The sequence below is a fragment of the Magnolia sinica genome, chromosome 2, assembly GCF_029962835.1.
Source record: "Magnolia sinica isolate HGM2019 chromosome 2, MsV1, whole genome shotgun sequence".
In the NCBI taxonomy this organism is placed as follows: domain Eukaryota; kingdom Viridiplantae; phylum Streptophyta; class Magnoliopsida; order Magnoliales; family Magnoliaceae; genus Magnolia; species Magnolia sinica.
In genome coordinates this window covers 28,306,809-28,323,359 of record NC_080574.1, presented here as the reverse complement: position 1 = coordinate 28,323,359, position 16,551 = coordinate 28,306,809, and the positions used below count along the sequence as shown (strand labels likewise).

Genomic DNA, 16,551 nt, shown 5'->3' with positions numbered 1-16,551 from the left:
CGTCCCTTCACTCGATCCCACGTCCACCGCCAAAACCCAAGTCGTAACATTATGGTATCAGAGACGGGGCCAATGGAGCATCGAATGGAGAGTCTAGAGAAGGAGGTCAGCACACTTGCTGCCGGCCAAGAGAAGATCATCGAAAAGATGATCGAGCTCTTCGCAACTCAGTCGTCGAGGTGGGAACCCCAAGCTAATCCGCGGGAATGGGGAGAAGCTTCTCAACGTCGCAACAATGGGGGGGCCTACAACAGCTCAACCAGTACGAGAACCTCCATTAATTCTGGTGCTCCGAAGCTAGTCAAGTTCGACTTCCCGCAATTCAATGGCAGTGAAGATCCCACAAGTTGGCTCTGTCGGGTAGAGCAGTTTTTTGAATTCCAGGGCACCTTAGAGGAAGAAAAGGTGGCACTTGCTTCCTTCCACATGGAAGGGGATGCACAAATGTGGCTGCAACTTCGCAAGCAGACTCATGGGGCCATGAATTGGGAGGAGTTCAAACAAGGAGTACATGCAAGGTACGGTCCTACAAAATTTCAAGATTTCTTTGTTGACTTGATTAAATTGAAGCAGTTTGGGAGTGTCAAAGAATACCAGACACAGTTTGAACGCCTCCTCTCATGGGCAGGTTAAGTCACCCCAATACAGGAGGTTAGTTGCTTCATTAGTGGGCTTTATGACAACTTGCAAGCCGATGTGAGGGCAGGAAATCCCGTCACACTGGAAGCAGCGATTGGCCTTGCTCGCTTGTTTGAAGCCCGAAACCAGGCCATCCGCCGACCACCGGTGCTGGAAAACGCTAAATTCAAATAGGCCTTAGCTCCAACGCGCACCCCATAGGCTTCTCCAGTCAAGCGCATGACACTGGAAGAAGTCAAAGAAAGGAGAGATAAGGGCCTTTGCTTCCGCTGCAATGAAAAATACTCCCCTGGCCATCAATACAAACGCCTATTCATCATTGAAGCTTACTGGCCCGAGGAGGATGAAGACGATGAAGGAGAAGTGTCACAAGAGGTCGAAGGAGCTAGTGAGAGCACGCCCGAGATCTCTTTCAATGCAATTTCTGGAGCTCATACTCCCCAAACTATGAGATTGAAAGGTACGTTGTTTTCAACACTAGGGAAGATTTTGGTGGATTCAGGGAGCACACACAATTTTATTAGTAGCTCTCTGGCTGCTAAAGTTGGGCTCCAAGCGTTGGAAGGGAGGCCATTTGAGGTGGCCATAGCAAGTGGGGAACGGTTGATCAGCCTAGGCCGGTGCAACCAGGTCCCACTCCATATCCAAGGTACCCCATTTTTATTAGACTTCTACTTGTTACCCTTGGATGGATATGAGATTGTCTTGGGTACCCAATGGCTCAGGACTTTGGGTCCCATAATCTGGGATTTTGCCAACCTTCAAATGCGTTTCACAGTTTCGGGAAAAGAAATCTCATTGCAAGGTTTAGCATCTCCACAAGACAAGCTCGTAGAAAACTTTTGCCTAGAATGAGTATTAAAGCAGGGGCGCCCAGGAGTGGTCTTACTGCTTAATGCAATAGCTACTCCACAAGCCAAGGCAATCGACAACACCCTCCTTGCAATATTGGATGATTATGCAGATGTCTTCTCTGAACCAGTCGGTCTCCCACCACCATGCCAACATGATCATCACATCCCACTCCTTGCTGGGGCCGAACCTGTCAACGTACGCCCGTATCATTACCCTCATTTTCAGAAGACAGAGATTGAAAAATTGGTGAGCGATTTGCTGAAATCAGGAGTCATACGGCCTAGCACGAGTCCTTATTCTTCGCCTGTGTTACTGGTCAAGAAACATGACGAGTCATGGAGGATGTGCATCGACTATAGGGCTCTCAACAAGGTCACCATAAAAGACAAGTTTCCAATTCCTGTGATCGACGACCTGCTGGATGAATTACATGGTGCTCTCTTCTTCTCCAAGTTAGACTTACGCTCTGACTATTATCAAATTCGAGTCCACCCCCAAGACATCCACAAAACAGCCTTTTGAACACATGGTGGGCATTATGAATTTCTAGTCATGCCATTTGGCCTGACAAATGCGCCCTCCTCTTTTCAAGCCCTCATGAATGACATCTTCCGCGATCATCTCCGTAAGTTCGTCCTTGTTTTCTTTGACGATATACTGATCTATGGCAAGACATGGGATGACCATTTACAACATTTGAAGGTGATCTTTGATATCTTATGAACTAACAAGCTATTTGTGAAAAAGCAAAAGTGTCATTTTGGTGACACAAGTAGCCTATTTGGGCCACATCATTACTCGCCAAGGAGTGGCAGTAGATCCTGAGAAGGTTGCGGCTATGACTAATTGGCCCAAGCCGATTACACCCAAAGCGCTTCGAGGTTTCCTTGGCCTCACTGGTTATTACCGTAAGTTCATTCAGGACTACAGAAAAATAACTAGGCCTCTTACAAAAATGCTAAAAAAAGAAGGGTTCGCCTAGTCCCAAGTTGCTGAGGAAGCTTTCAAAAACCTGAAACAAGCAATGACAAGGGCGCCGGTTCTAGCCTTGCCTGATTTTTCTAAAAACTTTCTGGCAGAATGTGACGCATCTGGGTTGGGAATTGGCGCTGTCTTACTGCAGGACAAGAGACCGATAGTATTCTTTAGCCGATCTCTTAATGGGAAGAATCTCCTCATGTCAACTTATGATAAGGAGATGCTTGCACTAGTCTCTATGGTCCAAAAATGGAGGCCATACTTGCTTGGAAGAACTTTTATTGTCCGCTTGGATCAGCGAAGCCTTGAGTACTTGTGGGAGCAAAAGATCACCACCCTTGCACAACAAAAATGGCTCTACAAACTGATGGGGTTCGACTTCACCATAGAGTACAAACAAGGGGGAGAAAATGTAGTGGCGGATGCGCTATCCCGAAGCAACTACGAAGGAGAGGTTGTAGCTGTTTCTTCTCCCGTTCCACGGTGGATCTCAGCCATCAGAGAAGAAGTTGCATCTAACCCCAAGCTCCAACGACTAGTCCAGCTATGCTTGGCAGATAATGCCATTGGCCCATAGAGGTTTCATGAAGGTGTACTTTTTTTTAAAAGATCGCATTTACCTTGCAGATGACTCTCGGCTCTTGCAGGATATACTATCTCAGTTCCATAATAGCACACATGAAGGATTAGTCAAAACACTCCAGCGCTTGAAGGCGATGTTTTACTGGACCGGGCTTAAGCAACAACTCAGAATTTATCAAGAAGTGTGATGTCTGTTAGCGGAACAAGGCTGAGCACAGACAACCGGCTGGACTTCTCCAACCTCTTCCAATCCCTACACAAATTTGGTCGCACATTAGCATGAACTTCGTGGAGGGACTTCCACCCTCCCAAGGCAAGTCAACAATTTTTGTGGTAATAGATCGCCTATCTAAATACAGTCATTTTGTTCCATTAAAGCATCCATATACGGCTGTAGGAGTTGCTCGTGTTTTCTTTGATCAAATATTTAAACTTCATGGTATGCCTGAATCCATAGTTTGTGACCGAGACCCAACTTTCACAAGTGCGTTTTGGAAGGAGCTTTTCCAATTGCATGGGACCCAATTCAATTTTAGCTCCTCTTACCACTTGCAAACCGACGGGCGGACAGAGATAACCAATCGCACTATGGAGATGTATCTCCGTTGTTTCAGTGGAACCAGACCAAAAGAATGGATGTGATGGCTAACATGGGCGGAGTATTGTTTAGCGATCAAGAAGACTCCATTCGAGGCAGTTTATGGCCGCACCCCTCCAACTTTATTATCTTATATTTCCAGCACTGCAAAGGTACAAGCTGTGGAAGATGAGCTGCTTCATAGGGACAAGGTGCTGAAGGAGTTGCGTGAGGCCTTGAAGAAAGCTCAGTCTCGTATGAAACAGGTTTATGATGGGTCCCACAGAGAAAAAGATTACTCTGTAGGAGATTGGGTCTATCTTAGACTCCAACCCTACAGGCAAGCTTCCGTTGCTCTCAGGCGAAATATGAAACTCGCTCCCAAGTATTACGGGCCATTTAAGATATTAGAGAAGATTGGTTGCGTTGCTTACAAGCTTGACTTGCCAAAAGATTCAAGGATACATCCGGTGTTTCATGTTTCATTGCTCAAACCGAAGATTGGGGATGCTAAGCAGGTGATCGAACAACTTTCTGAAGTAGATGAAGAGTCTCGAATGGTTCCAAATCCTCAAGCAATACTAGACAATCGCACAAAAAGAGGGAAAGCTGAAGCATTGGTGCATTGGGTGGGTCTATCTCCTGCAGATGCCACGTGGGAGAATCTTGAAGAATTGAAGATGAGGTTTCCAGAGATAGCCCTTGAGGGCAAGGGCTCTTTTTAAGGAGGAGGGGATGTTACAAACCAGTCATTGGAAGTGGTCAGTTGTACGTGTCATTTTGTTTGCATGTATTTAGGCATGGTTTTAGGCATGTTTGCAAGTGAGGTTAGTAGTTGGTTGTATTAGTTCCTTATTTCATGCATGAGTCTTAGGTACTTTCCTTGTTTAAGTCCTAGTTTTAGGAAAGACATCCCCACATCCGTGTAGTGGAAAAGTTGGGTGTGTAGTGGGAAAAGTTGGGTGTAATTGAATCATTTGTAACTAGAGTCTACAAAAATGGGAAAGGAATGAATGAAGGACATGAAGTTTATCTCCAAACAGCTGTCTGCAGCAAGGATTGGATCCCTTTAACAATCCTATAGTTTTTTCTCTCAACATTGGTCGACCAAAGAAGACACCTAAATCCATTCCGCCTTTACCTCATCCCTTCACTTGATCCCACGTCCACCGCCAAAACCCAGGTCATAACAGTTAGCCTTATGTTTAGGGCTGTCTATGGGCCCCTGATGGATCCGACCCAGTTTTAAAAACTTGTTTAGACCATGGTGTGCCGTAACCGTTACGGGCTGTAAAAGCCGTCACGTAAAGGTAACAGTGGCAACCGTTGCATATTACGGGGTCGTAACGGTTGTAACAGCCGTTATGAAAAAAAATGACCCGTAATTGCCGTTAATGAGACATTACATCCCCTATAAAGGCCATAATAGCCCCGTAATGGTCTAGTATGAGACATATATAGGTTTTTCATACTTTTTAATCAACATTACGGGGTAGATACAGGTTTTTCGGGAGTTTTTTGAATAAATAAAAAAATAAAAAAGAGAGACTGTAACGGCCGTTACAGGGCCGTGACAGCCGTTATGCCCTGTATCGTAAAGGTAACTGTGGTGGCCGTTACGGTCACCGTTACCATTACGGAACACCTTGGTTTAGATATTGGGTTAGTTTTGGTCTCTACTGTTTTGCACCCATTCAAAATTAGGTCCAGTTGGGTTAGGTTGGGTCCACCATCTTGGACTTGGTTAAAATCAGGTTGGGTTGGTTCCAGATCTGGTTTAGTTAATTTTAATAGCTATATGCATGTATGTATGCATTTATATAATTCTAGCCATAGGATGACATTTCCTAAGCCACACACATGTAAGAGAGCCCATTTAGCCACACATGTCTAAGTGGCAACATGTGTATCATCTAATCCATCCATCAGGTGGGTCCAACCATGCAAATCCCCTTATTTGACTTGGACCTGACCTGGACCCAGCTTGAAACCAAGGTCCAAAGACCCAATTTGCAACCAAACCGAGTCATAGTGTCCTAAAAAATGAGACCAAGACCCTGAAAAACCCGTACTGCCCCGTTGACAGCCCTACAATTGTTGTGCATATAATTGACATTGTAAGTCGTTTTAGCTCTTTAAGTCGAGGGCTTATTTTTTCTAGAAACCTCTGTTTGATACATGCCAATATTTGTTTCTTCTGTCTTCCAATTTTTATTTATTTATTTTTTTGAGAAGTGACGAAAATTTTATAAATGAGAAAAGATACAAGAAGGGATGGGCCGCTGAGATAGCAGACCAACGCTCCTAAGAAAAAGGAAATAAAAATGGATCGCTACAGCCAGGCTGCAGAGCATGGGAGGCCCATTCCACTCTTAGGAAGTGAACCTTCTTAATTATAAACCCAACTACATGCGATTCCCCCACAAAGCATCTCCCATTGCGCTCTTCCCAAATCGCCCACCAAACTGCCACTAAAGCCATTCTCCAGATCTGATTTTTCTGTTTGCCGAAATATACCCCATGCCATGCTTTAATCATAGTATCGGAAGAGGGAGGGAGAACCCAAGAAATGTTGAACCAAGAAAAGACCGCTGACCATAACTGAAGCGTAAGAGGGCATTGAATGAAGAGGTGATTCACCGATTCTGCTTCCGCCATGCAGCAAAGACAGATATTAGGAATACACATACCTCTTTTCCTTAGGTTATCTACTGTCAGGACCTTCCTGTTACTGACTAGCCATGTGAAGACCACAATCTTTGGCGGGAGCTTGTATTTCCACATGTAATCTGCCGAGCGGGCTGCCGAGCCACGGGAACTGCTGAGGATGTGGTTGTATAGGGATTTAGGCACTGAATTCCATTGTACAACTACCAAGTTTCAAAATATCAGATAGACATCTGTTAATTAAGTATCAAGATTTCCATGTTCTGAATCACTTGTAAATTGGCTGCATGAGTTGGTGGGGTTGGACCATGACTCTGTTGGACAGTTCTGTGTCACAACCTTGGATTGCAGGTTCAGTCCCAGCTTACCCGCTTAAAAAAATGTAGCTGAGCCTTTCCATTTTCTGGGTCATGTCATGTTATTTTCTGTAGTGCTATGTTACAGGTGGATGAGTCTTTAACAAGGTCTTCATCCCATCCTAATTTGATTGCAATTTGAATGGAAGAATTAAACAGTCTTTCAGAACATCAGCTCATCCTTCATTTTTTACACTTCCATAGTTCTGTATATTTTAATGGCTGCAGTTTTGGAGGTCTTTTATTTCCTTCTCACGCCTATGGAAATTTGGAAATTTTGTTTGTAATATTCTATCGTGTATTTTGGTTATTCATGCTAATAATCTTGTCTTGCTTGTAATCTGTGCAGTGGGTGGCTATTTTCAGCGACAAAACTTGTGAATCCATTCTTTTCTTTCCTAGATCCGGAGGTTGCTCATCAATTAGCAGTATCAGCAGCAGCTCGTGGCTGGGTTCCAAGGGAGAAGAGGCCAGACTCACCATTACTGGGACTTGAAGTCTGGGGAAGGAAATTTTCAAATCCAGTAGGTCTTGCAGCTGGTTTTGATAAAAATGCGGAGGCAGTTGAAGGTTTACTAGGGTTAGGCTTTGGCTTTGTAGAGGTTGGCTCGGTGACTCCTATTCCACAGGAGGGTAATCCAAAGCCTCGCATCTTCAGGTTGCGTGAGGAGGGGTAAGCATGTATGTTGCTTCTTATTTTCTCACAGCCTGAGTGTAGGTCTCTATTTGTGGTACTTCAATTTTGACAAATCAGTGTTGCATTAAATTCATTGTGCTGTCTGATTCCGTGGGTCATTAAAATTGCAATAGGTGGCCTGCATTTGATTGAAAAAGCTTACCAATTCCCTAAGCACATAAAACTGGAAATGGTACTCAGACTTTTTTGCTTACTTGGCAGTGCTATCATTAATCGCTGTGGCTTCAACAGTGAAGGCATTGTGGTTGTCGCAAAGCGGTTAGGTGCCCAGCATGGTAAGAGGAAGCTGGACGATTCCTCAAGCTCTTCTTTTGCAACCAATGATGAAGTAAAACATGGAGGAAAAGCAGGCCCTGGCATTCTTGGAGTCAATCTTGGAAAGAATAAGACAAGTGAAGATGCTTCTGCTGATTATGTTCAAGGAGTCCACACTTTATCACAGTTTGCAGACTACTTGGTATGCAACCACGCGCACACCCACGGATGCACACAAACTCTTTATCTAATGACATATTTTACTATGCTTGGGTTCAGTGGCCTTATCTTTTAGTCTCTTGAATTACTGTTCAGCTATAGATATCACCATCGTAATCGTTATTACCCCATATGCTATTCAAGCATGCTGTCAAATTTGTGGCAATTTACTTGGCATCACCATGCAGGTTATAAATGTTTCGTCACCAAACACTCCTGGATTGCGTAAACTTCAAGGGAGAAAACAACTGAAGGATCTGGTTAAGAAGGTTGGTAGCTTCATTCCTATTGTTTATTTAAAATTTCCTTGTCTATCAATTGATGCTATGCTGCACAAGCCTGTCAATCCTTATAAGTATTATGCTTGTCATAAGGTACAAGCTGCCCGGGATGAAATGCAGTGGGCCGAGGATGGTCCACCCCCGTTGCTAGTGAAGATTGCTCCTGACCTCTCTAAACAGGACCTTGAAGATATTGCAGCGGTACTCATATGTTATGGTTTTGGATGCTGTTTCTTTTTCATGTTAATTTCCATCAAATCTCTCTTATTGTTTCCTTTTACATTTTTCTAGGTTGCTCTTGCTCTCCACTTGGATGGATTGGTAACTTTTTGATCCACACATTTTGATGCTTTAGCCTTCTTAGCTTCAAGTCATCCTTCAGTACTTCCAGGTCTTAGTGTTTTCTATGTTTAGTAATTAATGGCATTTGTGACAATCTCCCTTCTATTGATTTGACATGCAGATATCCCATGATTTGGTATGCACCTGGGCCAGGACTGGGGTTGGCTTCGGCCTGGATTTTTTTATATTGGCATTAGCCATCCCTATTCAAAATTTTGATTCTGCTCGGCCTATTCTCGGTCCATTAACAATGCTGTGCATGGTTTATCACTGTCTGCACATGTCTATCTTAAATTCCTTACAACTTCTCTAACATTTTGAAGACATTGCTTTTAAATTTAATCATATTTCCTATGAGTTTATCCTTTATGAACAAGTGAATCAGGATATGGTCTTGAATATGGGCATCATGGGGCATATCGCCCTGGTTCAAAACTGATAGGATACTGGCATATTGTATTCATATTGGTCTGTATTGGACCATATCAGCTGATCATTTTTAAGCTAAGAATTAGTGGTAAACATCAGAAAAAGGGAAAATGAGAAATTCAATAATCTCTCTCTCCTTTTGTTTTGGACATGTGTATAATGGTATATTGGAGCATTCTTTGATAGGAATGCTGTTTGTTGTCTTGATCAGCCGAAAAGTCAACCAAATAGGCCCCAATCGATCATACATTAAGCATGATTTGGTGGATTAGGTCTCATTACATTATAGCCTACCTCAATTAGTTGGGATAAGGTTTACATGATGATGAAGTCTCATTATATTAAATACAACAAAGGAATATGAAAAACGAAAAAAGGCGATGGTTTACCCCCCCTCCCCTCCCAGTTTTTTTTTTTCCTTTTCTTTTCTTATTTTCCTCATATTACTTCATTCTTTGATTCGCAGAATCCCACTCAACTCTTGCGTTTTGATACCGAAAATAGTTATAGATCTAGTCTAAAATGGCTTTTTAAGTTTAGTTCATGATTAGAATGAAAGGAAAAATGAGAGAAATCTTAAAATTAAGAATCAAATTTGAGCCTTTATGGCCATATTGGCCCTTTCGTTTATATCTACCCCATATCAATTCTGATACGTATTGGCCGATACATGCTTTTATGTCTTTGTTCTTTTCTTCTTCTTCTTCATTTTTTTAAAAAAAATTTGTTTTTGTTTTTTGTTTTTTGTTTTTTTTTTTTTGTTTTTTGTTTTTTGTTTTTGTTTTTGTTTTTTTTGTTTTTTTTGTTTTTTTTTTCCCCCTTCTGTTTTTGTGGGTGACAGGTTGATATAAATCCATACCATGCCGATATGATATCGATTATTCTGAACCATGAATTAGGACAACAAGTTACATGAAAATAGATGGTCAACATACTAGTGCCATAACTTCTCTTATAGTTTTGATGTGGAGGGACATATAACTAGCACGAAGATTGTATTGTCAATCTTGCTACAGTTCAGTGGTACCAGTTTTTGTTTTTTGCTTATGTGCCTAACACACAAGTATCATTTTTCTTTGAATAAATTTGAGCTTATTTGGGAGTTTAAGAAATCCTTGGTGGGTTGATTCTTGGTCCTGGTACTTCCTGTAGCTAATGTCTTGACGTCTAGAATGTCCAAATTGGAATTTATGTTTGATTGAGGATCTGACTCTAGTCAGTTGCATGTTACCTTTGTCAAAGTAACAGTGATCAATCATGCTTTCAACAAAAGAAATGTAGGTTGTCAGACTTTGATGACTAAATTGCTCTTTGATAATCAATAATAACGAGATACATGACTAATAAATGATAGTTACTTACATAATATGATTGAGGCGCCTATGCGTGAGTTTCTAATAGCCTTTGTTTCTGACTGTACTGTGCTTTCTTAAGAAGTTGATTATAATATTCACTGAGTTAAGGGAGATAATCCTAGTAGTCTTGCTAGCCATGCCAAAGAAGAAGAAATCAAGTGGCGCCAACATTCTAGAGCGGTTTGGCTCAAAGGAGATAACAATACCCGTTAATTCCACAGTATTGCTAGCGATTGGGACAGACATAACCGCATCAGTAGCTTGGTCATTGACAGAGAAACAACAACGGATAGGGGAAAGATTTGTGATTCCATTATCGGCTATTACAGTAAGTTGCTATCTGGAGAAGATGGGAATGGGCCACGGCTTGATCGCTTGTCTTTTATACGTTATCTGATGAGGATATTGCTTCTTTGGAAGCACCGTTTACTGTAGAGGAGGTTAAAGCTGCCATTGATGCTGTGTGTGGTGATAAAGCCCTGGGCCCTGATGGGTTTCCTATTGCCTTCTTTCAAATCTTTTGGCCCATCTTTTAGAAGGACATCACGGATATCATGATCGAGTTCTATGAGCAGAATCGGCTTTCAATGGATCTGGATGCTACTTTCATAACGCTTATCCCCAAGATTGAAGGAGCGGAACAGTAGAAGGATTTTCGCCCTATTGGCTTAATTGGCAGTCCTTATAAGGTCCTAGCGAAGTTTTTGGCGCTGTGGCTTCTTGGGGTTTTGTCTAAAGTCATTGCTGACTATCAATGCACATTTGCTTTGGGAAGACGCATCCTTGATAGTGCTCTTATTGTTTATGAATGCATAGAGTCCAGACATATGGAGAAACGAAGTGGTGTTGTGTGCAAGTTAGACCTGGAGAAGGCTTATGATCATGTTGATTGGGGCTTCTTAGATTACATACTGGAACGGTTGGGATGTGGTCCAAAATGGAGGGGCTGGATGAAGTCTTGCATTCGATCGGCTTTCTTCTCGGTACTGGTTAACGGTTCTCCCAAAGGCTTTTTAAAGTCCTCGAGAGGCCTTAGGTAGGAGGATATGCACTCCCCTTATTTATTTGTGGTTGTCGCTGAAGCCCTTAGTAAAATGATGCACAAGGGGGAAGAAGAGGGAACAAACTCAGATAGGTATTTTTTCTTAGGGCATCTTTGATTATGTGGATCCATGGAAAAAATAAAATTGGCAATCCCTTGATGGGACATTTTGATATGCAAGAAAAACCATGGATTCCACACGGTAATAATTAGACTTGGCATGAGGGACAATTCTTTGGGACCCGATATGGGGTAACCGTTGTCTAATAAATTTAAGATTTCCACTTGTGAAACAAACATGCCCCTCCTTTTGGAATCCACCAGTGAATAATCCCGAAAAGGTAATTGATTAATTACACTTGCATTTTCTTTTCCTTCCTTTCCCACGCAATCAAACAGGTCCTTAATGTGAAAATTGGTGGAATTCAGAAAAACAGAAAGAAACATGTTAAACAGCAGTTGGGAAAGCCCTAGATGAAGAATAATTTTCAACTTGAGTAAAGAAATCACTTACCCGGGCAGGATGTCTCTAGGTGATGTGGGTGGCGTTTTTTGGTGTTAAATCTTAGGATGTCCTCACTGCTTAAAGCAGGTTAGGGAGGAGTATCCTGTATAACTCTACTACTTTGTCTAATGGTTTACTATGCTCAAGGCAGACTCACATGTGTAAAACAGGATGCATCTTTGTATTCATGTTCCTTGTGTAAGAAAAGATGCTGTTATTTGTTTGTTAAGCTGTGTAATTCTGCTTCTTTCTCCAGTACCTCTGTTTGACTTTTTATTATTGCACATGTTCTCAATCACTCGATGAACATTCGGGTTTCCTCCCTATCTCGACTCTTTTCTCACTTGAGATTTGTAGTGGAAAAAATGGGAAAAAGGAAACTGTATTATACTGGGGAAATGGAAAATGTCCAATGCAGATTCCATTTTCCAAGCTCCCAAAAGCACTCTGCCAAAGAAACCAAACCAAATCTGATTTCTGTGTACATCTTAAGATACCCTAATTGTGGGTTTCTGGAACATTTTATCTCCACAGATTATATCAAATACAACAATTTCAAGACCAGATCCTGCAAGTAGAAATCCATTGGCTAACGAATCAGGTGGCTTGAGCGGGAAACCTCTGTTTGGTCTATCCACCAATGTTCTCCGGGACATGTATGTTCTCACAAGGGTATGTTGATGCTACTTTCTGGCGTTCTTTCTTTATAATCTCTGTGCTCTTCTGGCAATTTTCCCTTTCTGATCGTTGCTTTATTCTGTTCTTTACTCTCATATTGTTATTTAATTCTGTTCTTTCCACTAATATGGGTATTTATGGTCTGCTTCATTTGTCCATATCAGGGAAAAATCCCTCTTATAGGCTGTGGGGGTGTTAGCAGGTATAGTAGGTTTTTTTTTTTTTTTTTGTTGATTGGTAGGTATTGATAGCTTGATAGTTCACGACATTAATATTTTAGAATTCCTGCACTTGCTATTCTAACTACTGACTAAAATTTGTTGGAAATGCATTTGACACAGTGGTGAGGATGCATACAAAAAGATACGAGCTGGAGCAACCCTTGTGCAGCTTTACACAGCCTTTGCATATGGAGGACCTGCACTCATTCCTCGTATAAAGGTATGATCTTTTTTGAGTTTAAGACAAGTCCATGGTTCTTGAATTGAAATGGCATTACATGCTGAATCTTTATATGCTCAACTCTGCTTATATTGGTGGGATGCAAAATTAAATCTTAAACAGATTTCTGGATTATATTTCTGGGTATAGACAAACTTTGGACATACCCAATCAATCTGAATTTCTGGTTGTTCACAATTTCAGCAGAACACTAGCACTCTAGCAGCTCACAGTGACTGATACTAGCACCCATACTCTTCAAAACAGTGTCCACTTGCAGGGAATAATAATAAAATAGAAAATCGGTAAATGATAGAGAAAAGAGAAGGGATAGTGAGGCCTTCTAGTGGAGCCTCATCGGTAGGACTAGAGGAGTCACACCACTACAACTAGCGGAGTCACACCACTACAAATAGAGGAGTTGTGCCTGATGGAAATACTGGTGGATCACTACCAAAAAAAAGAAAAAGAAAAATCCAATTGCCGGGAACTAAAGGACTTTATCGTATTCCATCGTATTTGTCTTTCAATAATTGATTCACACACACATGCACACACTATATATATCGCTTTTCTAATTATATATGTATAAAAGCAACGTCCCCAAAGCTTGTAAGTGGCATGTGGGATGCCCAATCATCAATCCGGACCATCCGTTCTTGCATACAATTAGGGATAAGCCATGGTTCAAAAATCATGCCAACACGGATGATCTTAAGCATCCGATCAATAGCATGAAAAATGGACAGTCGAGATTGAGCAGAGAAACAAAATAGGTCCAATCATCATCTTAAACCATCTAATTGATCGATCCCACTTTTTATTGCATATGATTCCTGTACTTTGGTTTGTTGATTCTATTGATGCTATCTATGGCTCATGAAAAACAGATGGTTAGAACAAATGGGCCTCATTCATAGGGTTAAGATCATCCGGCAGTGTGATTCTTGCAACATGGCTTTCTCCCTATGGTACTAGTGAATGAATGTTCCCGAATGATGATTGGGCATTCCACATATAAAATAAAAGCTCTGGGGACGTTAGCAAAACCCTATATACTGCTAACCACACCGAAAGGTGTTTATGTGGTAGTAAAGGGGTGCACCTCTCTGGTGGGACACACCGATTTAAATATTTATTTTCCCTTCCAAAATTCAGTCCGACCATCTGGTGCATGACCACATTTTACATGTAGGGCTTAAAGACCAGGCATATTCGTGATTCATGTGGGCCACAACAAGGGAAGCACTTGGTAGGGGGATGCCCATCCTTGAGATTTTACGGGGCCCACAATGATGTGTATGTACAATCCACTTCAATTGTATTGCTCAAGGGACTGTTCTTGACCCTATGGTGATGGGACGTTGTCCAGCATCGCGATATTTTTTGGAAATCTCTATTGAATGGGTGATTAAAATGTTTTATGATCTCATTGAATGTGGGTTATTCATGTAACTGACCATTTCAAACAATAGGATAAGACCCTTTTACTTGTTTATCACTTAGAACTGACCACCACTCTGAGAGCATAGGGATAGAAGGAACCATAAACTCGAATAACATTCGAGACCATAGACACTTTCATAGGATTTGGATATCCGAAGTGAAAGAAGCTTTGAGAAAGATGAAAACAAGAAGGCTCTTGGATCAGATGGTATATCAGTAGAGGTTTGGAAGTGTATGGGAGATGATGGGTTATTTTAGTTGACAAAGTTGTTCAACAATCGTAAAGGTTTTTCCCATTGATTGTTTGCCCAGCGGTTTTAATAAAGTTCCGTTGCCTTTCAATGCAGAAAAGCTGTTCAACAATATTGTAAAATTGAAGAAAATGCCAGATGAACGGAGGAAAAGTACCATGGTACCTATTTATTTTTCATTTGTGTTTTGGTGTCATTGATCCCTTATTTGCTCTCTTGTGCTTTGGGTTGTGCATAGATTAGGTGGCTGAGGGTTAGTACTGGGTCTGATGGTGTTGGCAATATTAACCCTGTCCATGGTTGGTTCCAGAGCCTGTTAAGAGAGTCAATGTCTGGGGGGCAGCTAATTGAAAAGCTTCTGCCAATATACGATTTAAATGCTGAACTGAAATTGCTGGGATAAAGGCTGTCACAATGATAATTATGTCTCTTAGAAGTACTTCGGAGTTCATGGAGACTGCAAAGGCTCAAACCAACTCCAATCATCTCATAGGCACTATGTACAAACACGCAACATCACTTAGTGTGAGCCAATGCATTCCTTGTAATTCTAGTATTCTGGTAATTTGACGATTTTCTTCACACGCACACATGCACACGTCTAAGATTATAACTATTGAAAGGTTACTTAAGTACATGGACTTGTATCCATACAAGATGCTGCACATGGTCTTTTTCTTTTTGCCCCTTTTGCATCTATGGGTGTTATTTCCAGACATCAAGTACATATTTTTCTAGTGTATGTAGTCATCATCATATTATTATTCGGATTCATGTTCGAAGTCTTGCCATAAGTTTGATGCTGGCTGCCAACCTGACGCAATCCTCCTTTATTGAGGCTGGGGACCAGCAATGAGAGCATAAAATCCCCACACGTGTGATGTAATAGACCCATAACATAGGTTGGCTACAATCAAGCGCTATCTAATAGACTATATAGGTTGATTACAATCAACGAGTTTTCTCTAGTATATGTATGCATGCATATATTTATGTATGTGGAAGATAAGTCGAGATTATATTACCATCCTGGATGGGCCTAAGGCCAGTTGCAATCAAAGAAAACCAAGGGTCTCGTAGTGCCAATTACAAGCAACAAGGGAATAACACAAGCAGGCTTAGCCTAACGAGATGGCAAAACATAGCTCATTCCTTCAACTTCAACTGTTTAATCCTTGCATTTCTTCAATTGTTTTTGGTAATTGCAATTTTGGGACTCAAATGGAAACCTATGGTTGTGAATTTTGTTCCATAAGACAAATGTGTCTGCTGATGTCATGAGGTGCCATTTTCATTGATGCGGTGCTTTGGCATTTGCTTTCTAGGGCCTTAAAAGTGTGATCATGCTGTCTATTTGTACAGGCTGAACTAGCAGAGTGCTTGGAAAGGGATGGTTACAAGTCAATCCAAGAAGCTGTGGGTGCTGATTGTAGATAGCCTCTCTGTTGTTGTGGGAGAAAGAGGCCCCAGTGCACCTGTTACAGATAAGAACCATACCATGCAAGGACGTCAGGGCTGTTGTTGTTAGTTATTTTCAGTCGATATGATTAGGCTTTTCTCCGGTCTCAAATTTTAAAAGAAGAAGATAGGATAGGCTTTTTTGCACTGACCATCAGGGTAACAATCTCTCTCTCTCTCTCTCTCTCTCTCTCTCTCTCGGATTGGCTTACATTTTTGGCTGTGACATGTAATGACTAATGAGAAAAATTTTGAAATATTTCAAGCGATTTGGAATTTGGGCGTCTTCCATGTTCTCTGAAAATGATGAAACTATCAAATTAGGATTTGTAGCTTCTTTTTTTTTTCCCTCGGGTGGTGCACATTGAATAGCTGAAATTGACAGGCAATATGTTATAGGGAGATGTACAATGGAGTATGTTACCGTCACTTTTTCTTACCTTGCCCTGATTGGTGTCAGCTGATGATTTTCTCTTTTTCCACTGTCCATCTTGTCTT

At 41.4% G+C, this 16,551-nt stretch overlaps 1 protein-coding gene across 2 annotated transcripts in view; it reads left to right on the top strand.

Annotated features, from left to right (window-relative positions):
* The window catches only part of LOC131236820 (dihydroorotate dehydrogenase (quinone), mitochondrial), a 30,834-nt gene extending 14,495 nt beyond the window's left edge, over window positions 1-16,339 (top strand). The window contains exons 3-11 of one of the 2 annotated variants that reach the window (XM_058234285.1): window positions 7,004-7,327; window positions 7,553-7,808; window positions 8,014-8,094; window positions 8,200-8,307; window positions 8,398-8,427; window positions 12,314-12,451; window positions 12,622-12,659; window positions 12,799-12,898; window positions 15,958-16,339. In XM_058234285.1, coding sequence (XP_058090268.1) covers window positions 7,004-7,327; window positions 7,553-7,808; window positions 8,014-8,094; window positions 8,200-8,307; window positions 8,398-8,427; window positions 12,314-12,451; window positions 12,622-12,659; window positions 12,799-12,898; window positions 15,958-16,032 — 1,150 coding nt within the window. In that variant the 3' untranslated portion in view covers window positions 16,033-16,339. The remainder of the gene's footprint in view (window positions 1-7,003; window positions 7,328-7,552; window positions 7,809-8,013; window positions 8,095-8,199; window positions 8,308-8,397; window positions 8,428-12,313; window positions 12,452-12,621; window positions 12,660-12,798; window positions 12,899-15,957) is intronic. The other variant, XM_058234286.1, reaches the window with a different exon arrangement.
* The last annotated feature ends 212 nt before the right edge of the window (window positions 16,340-16,551 follow it).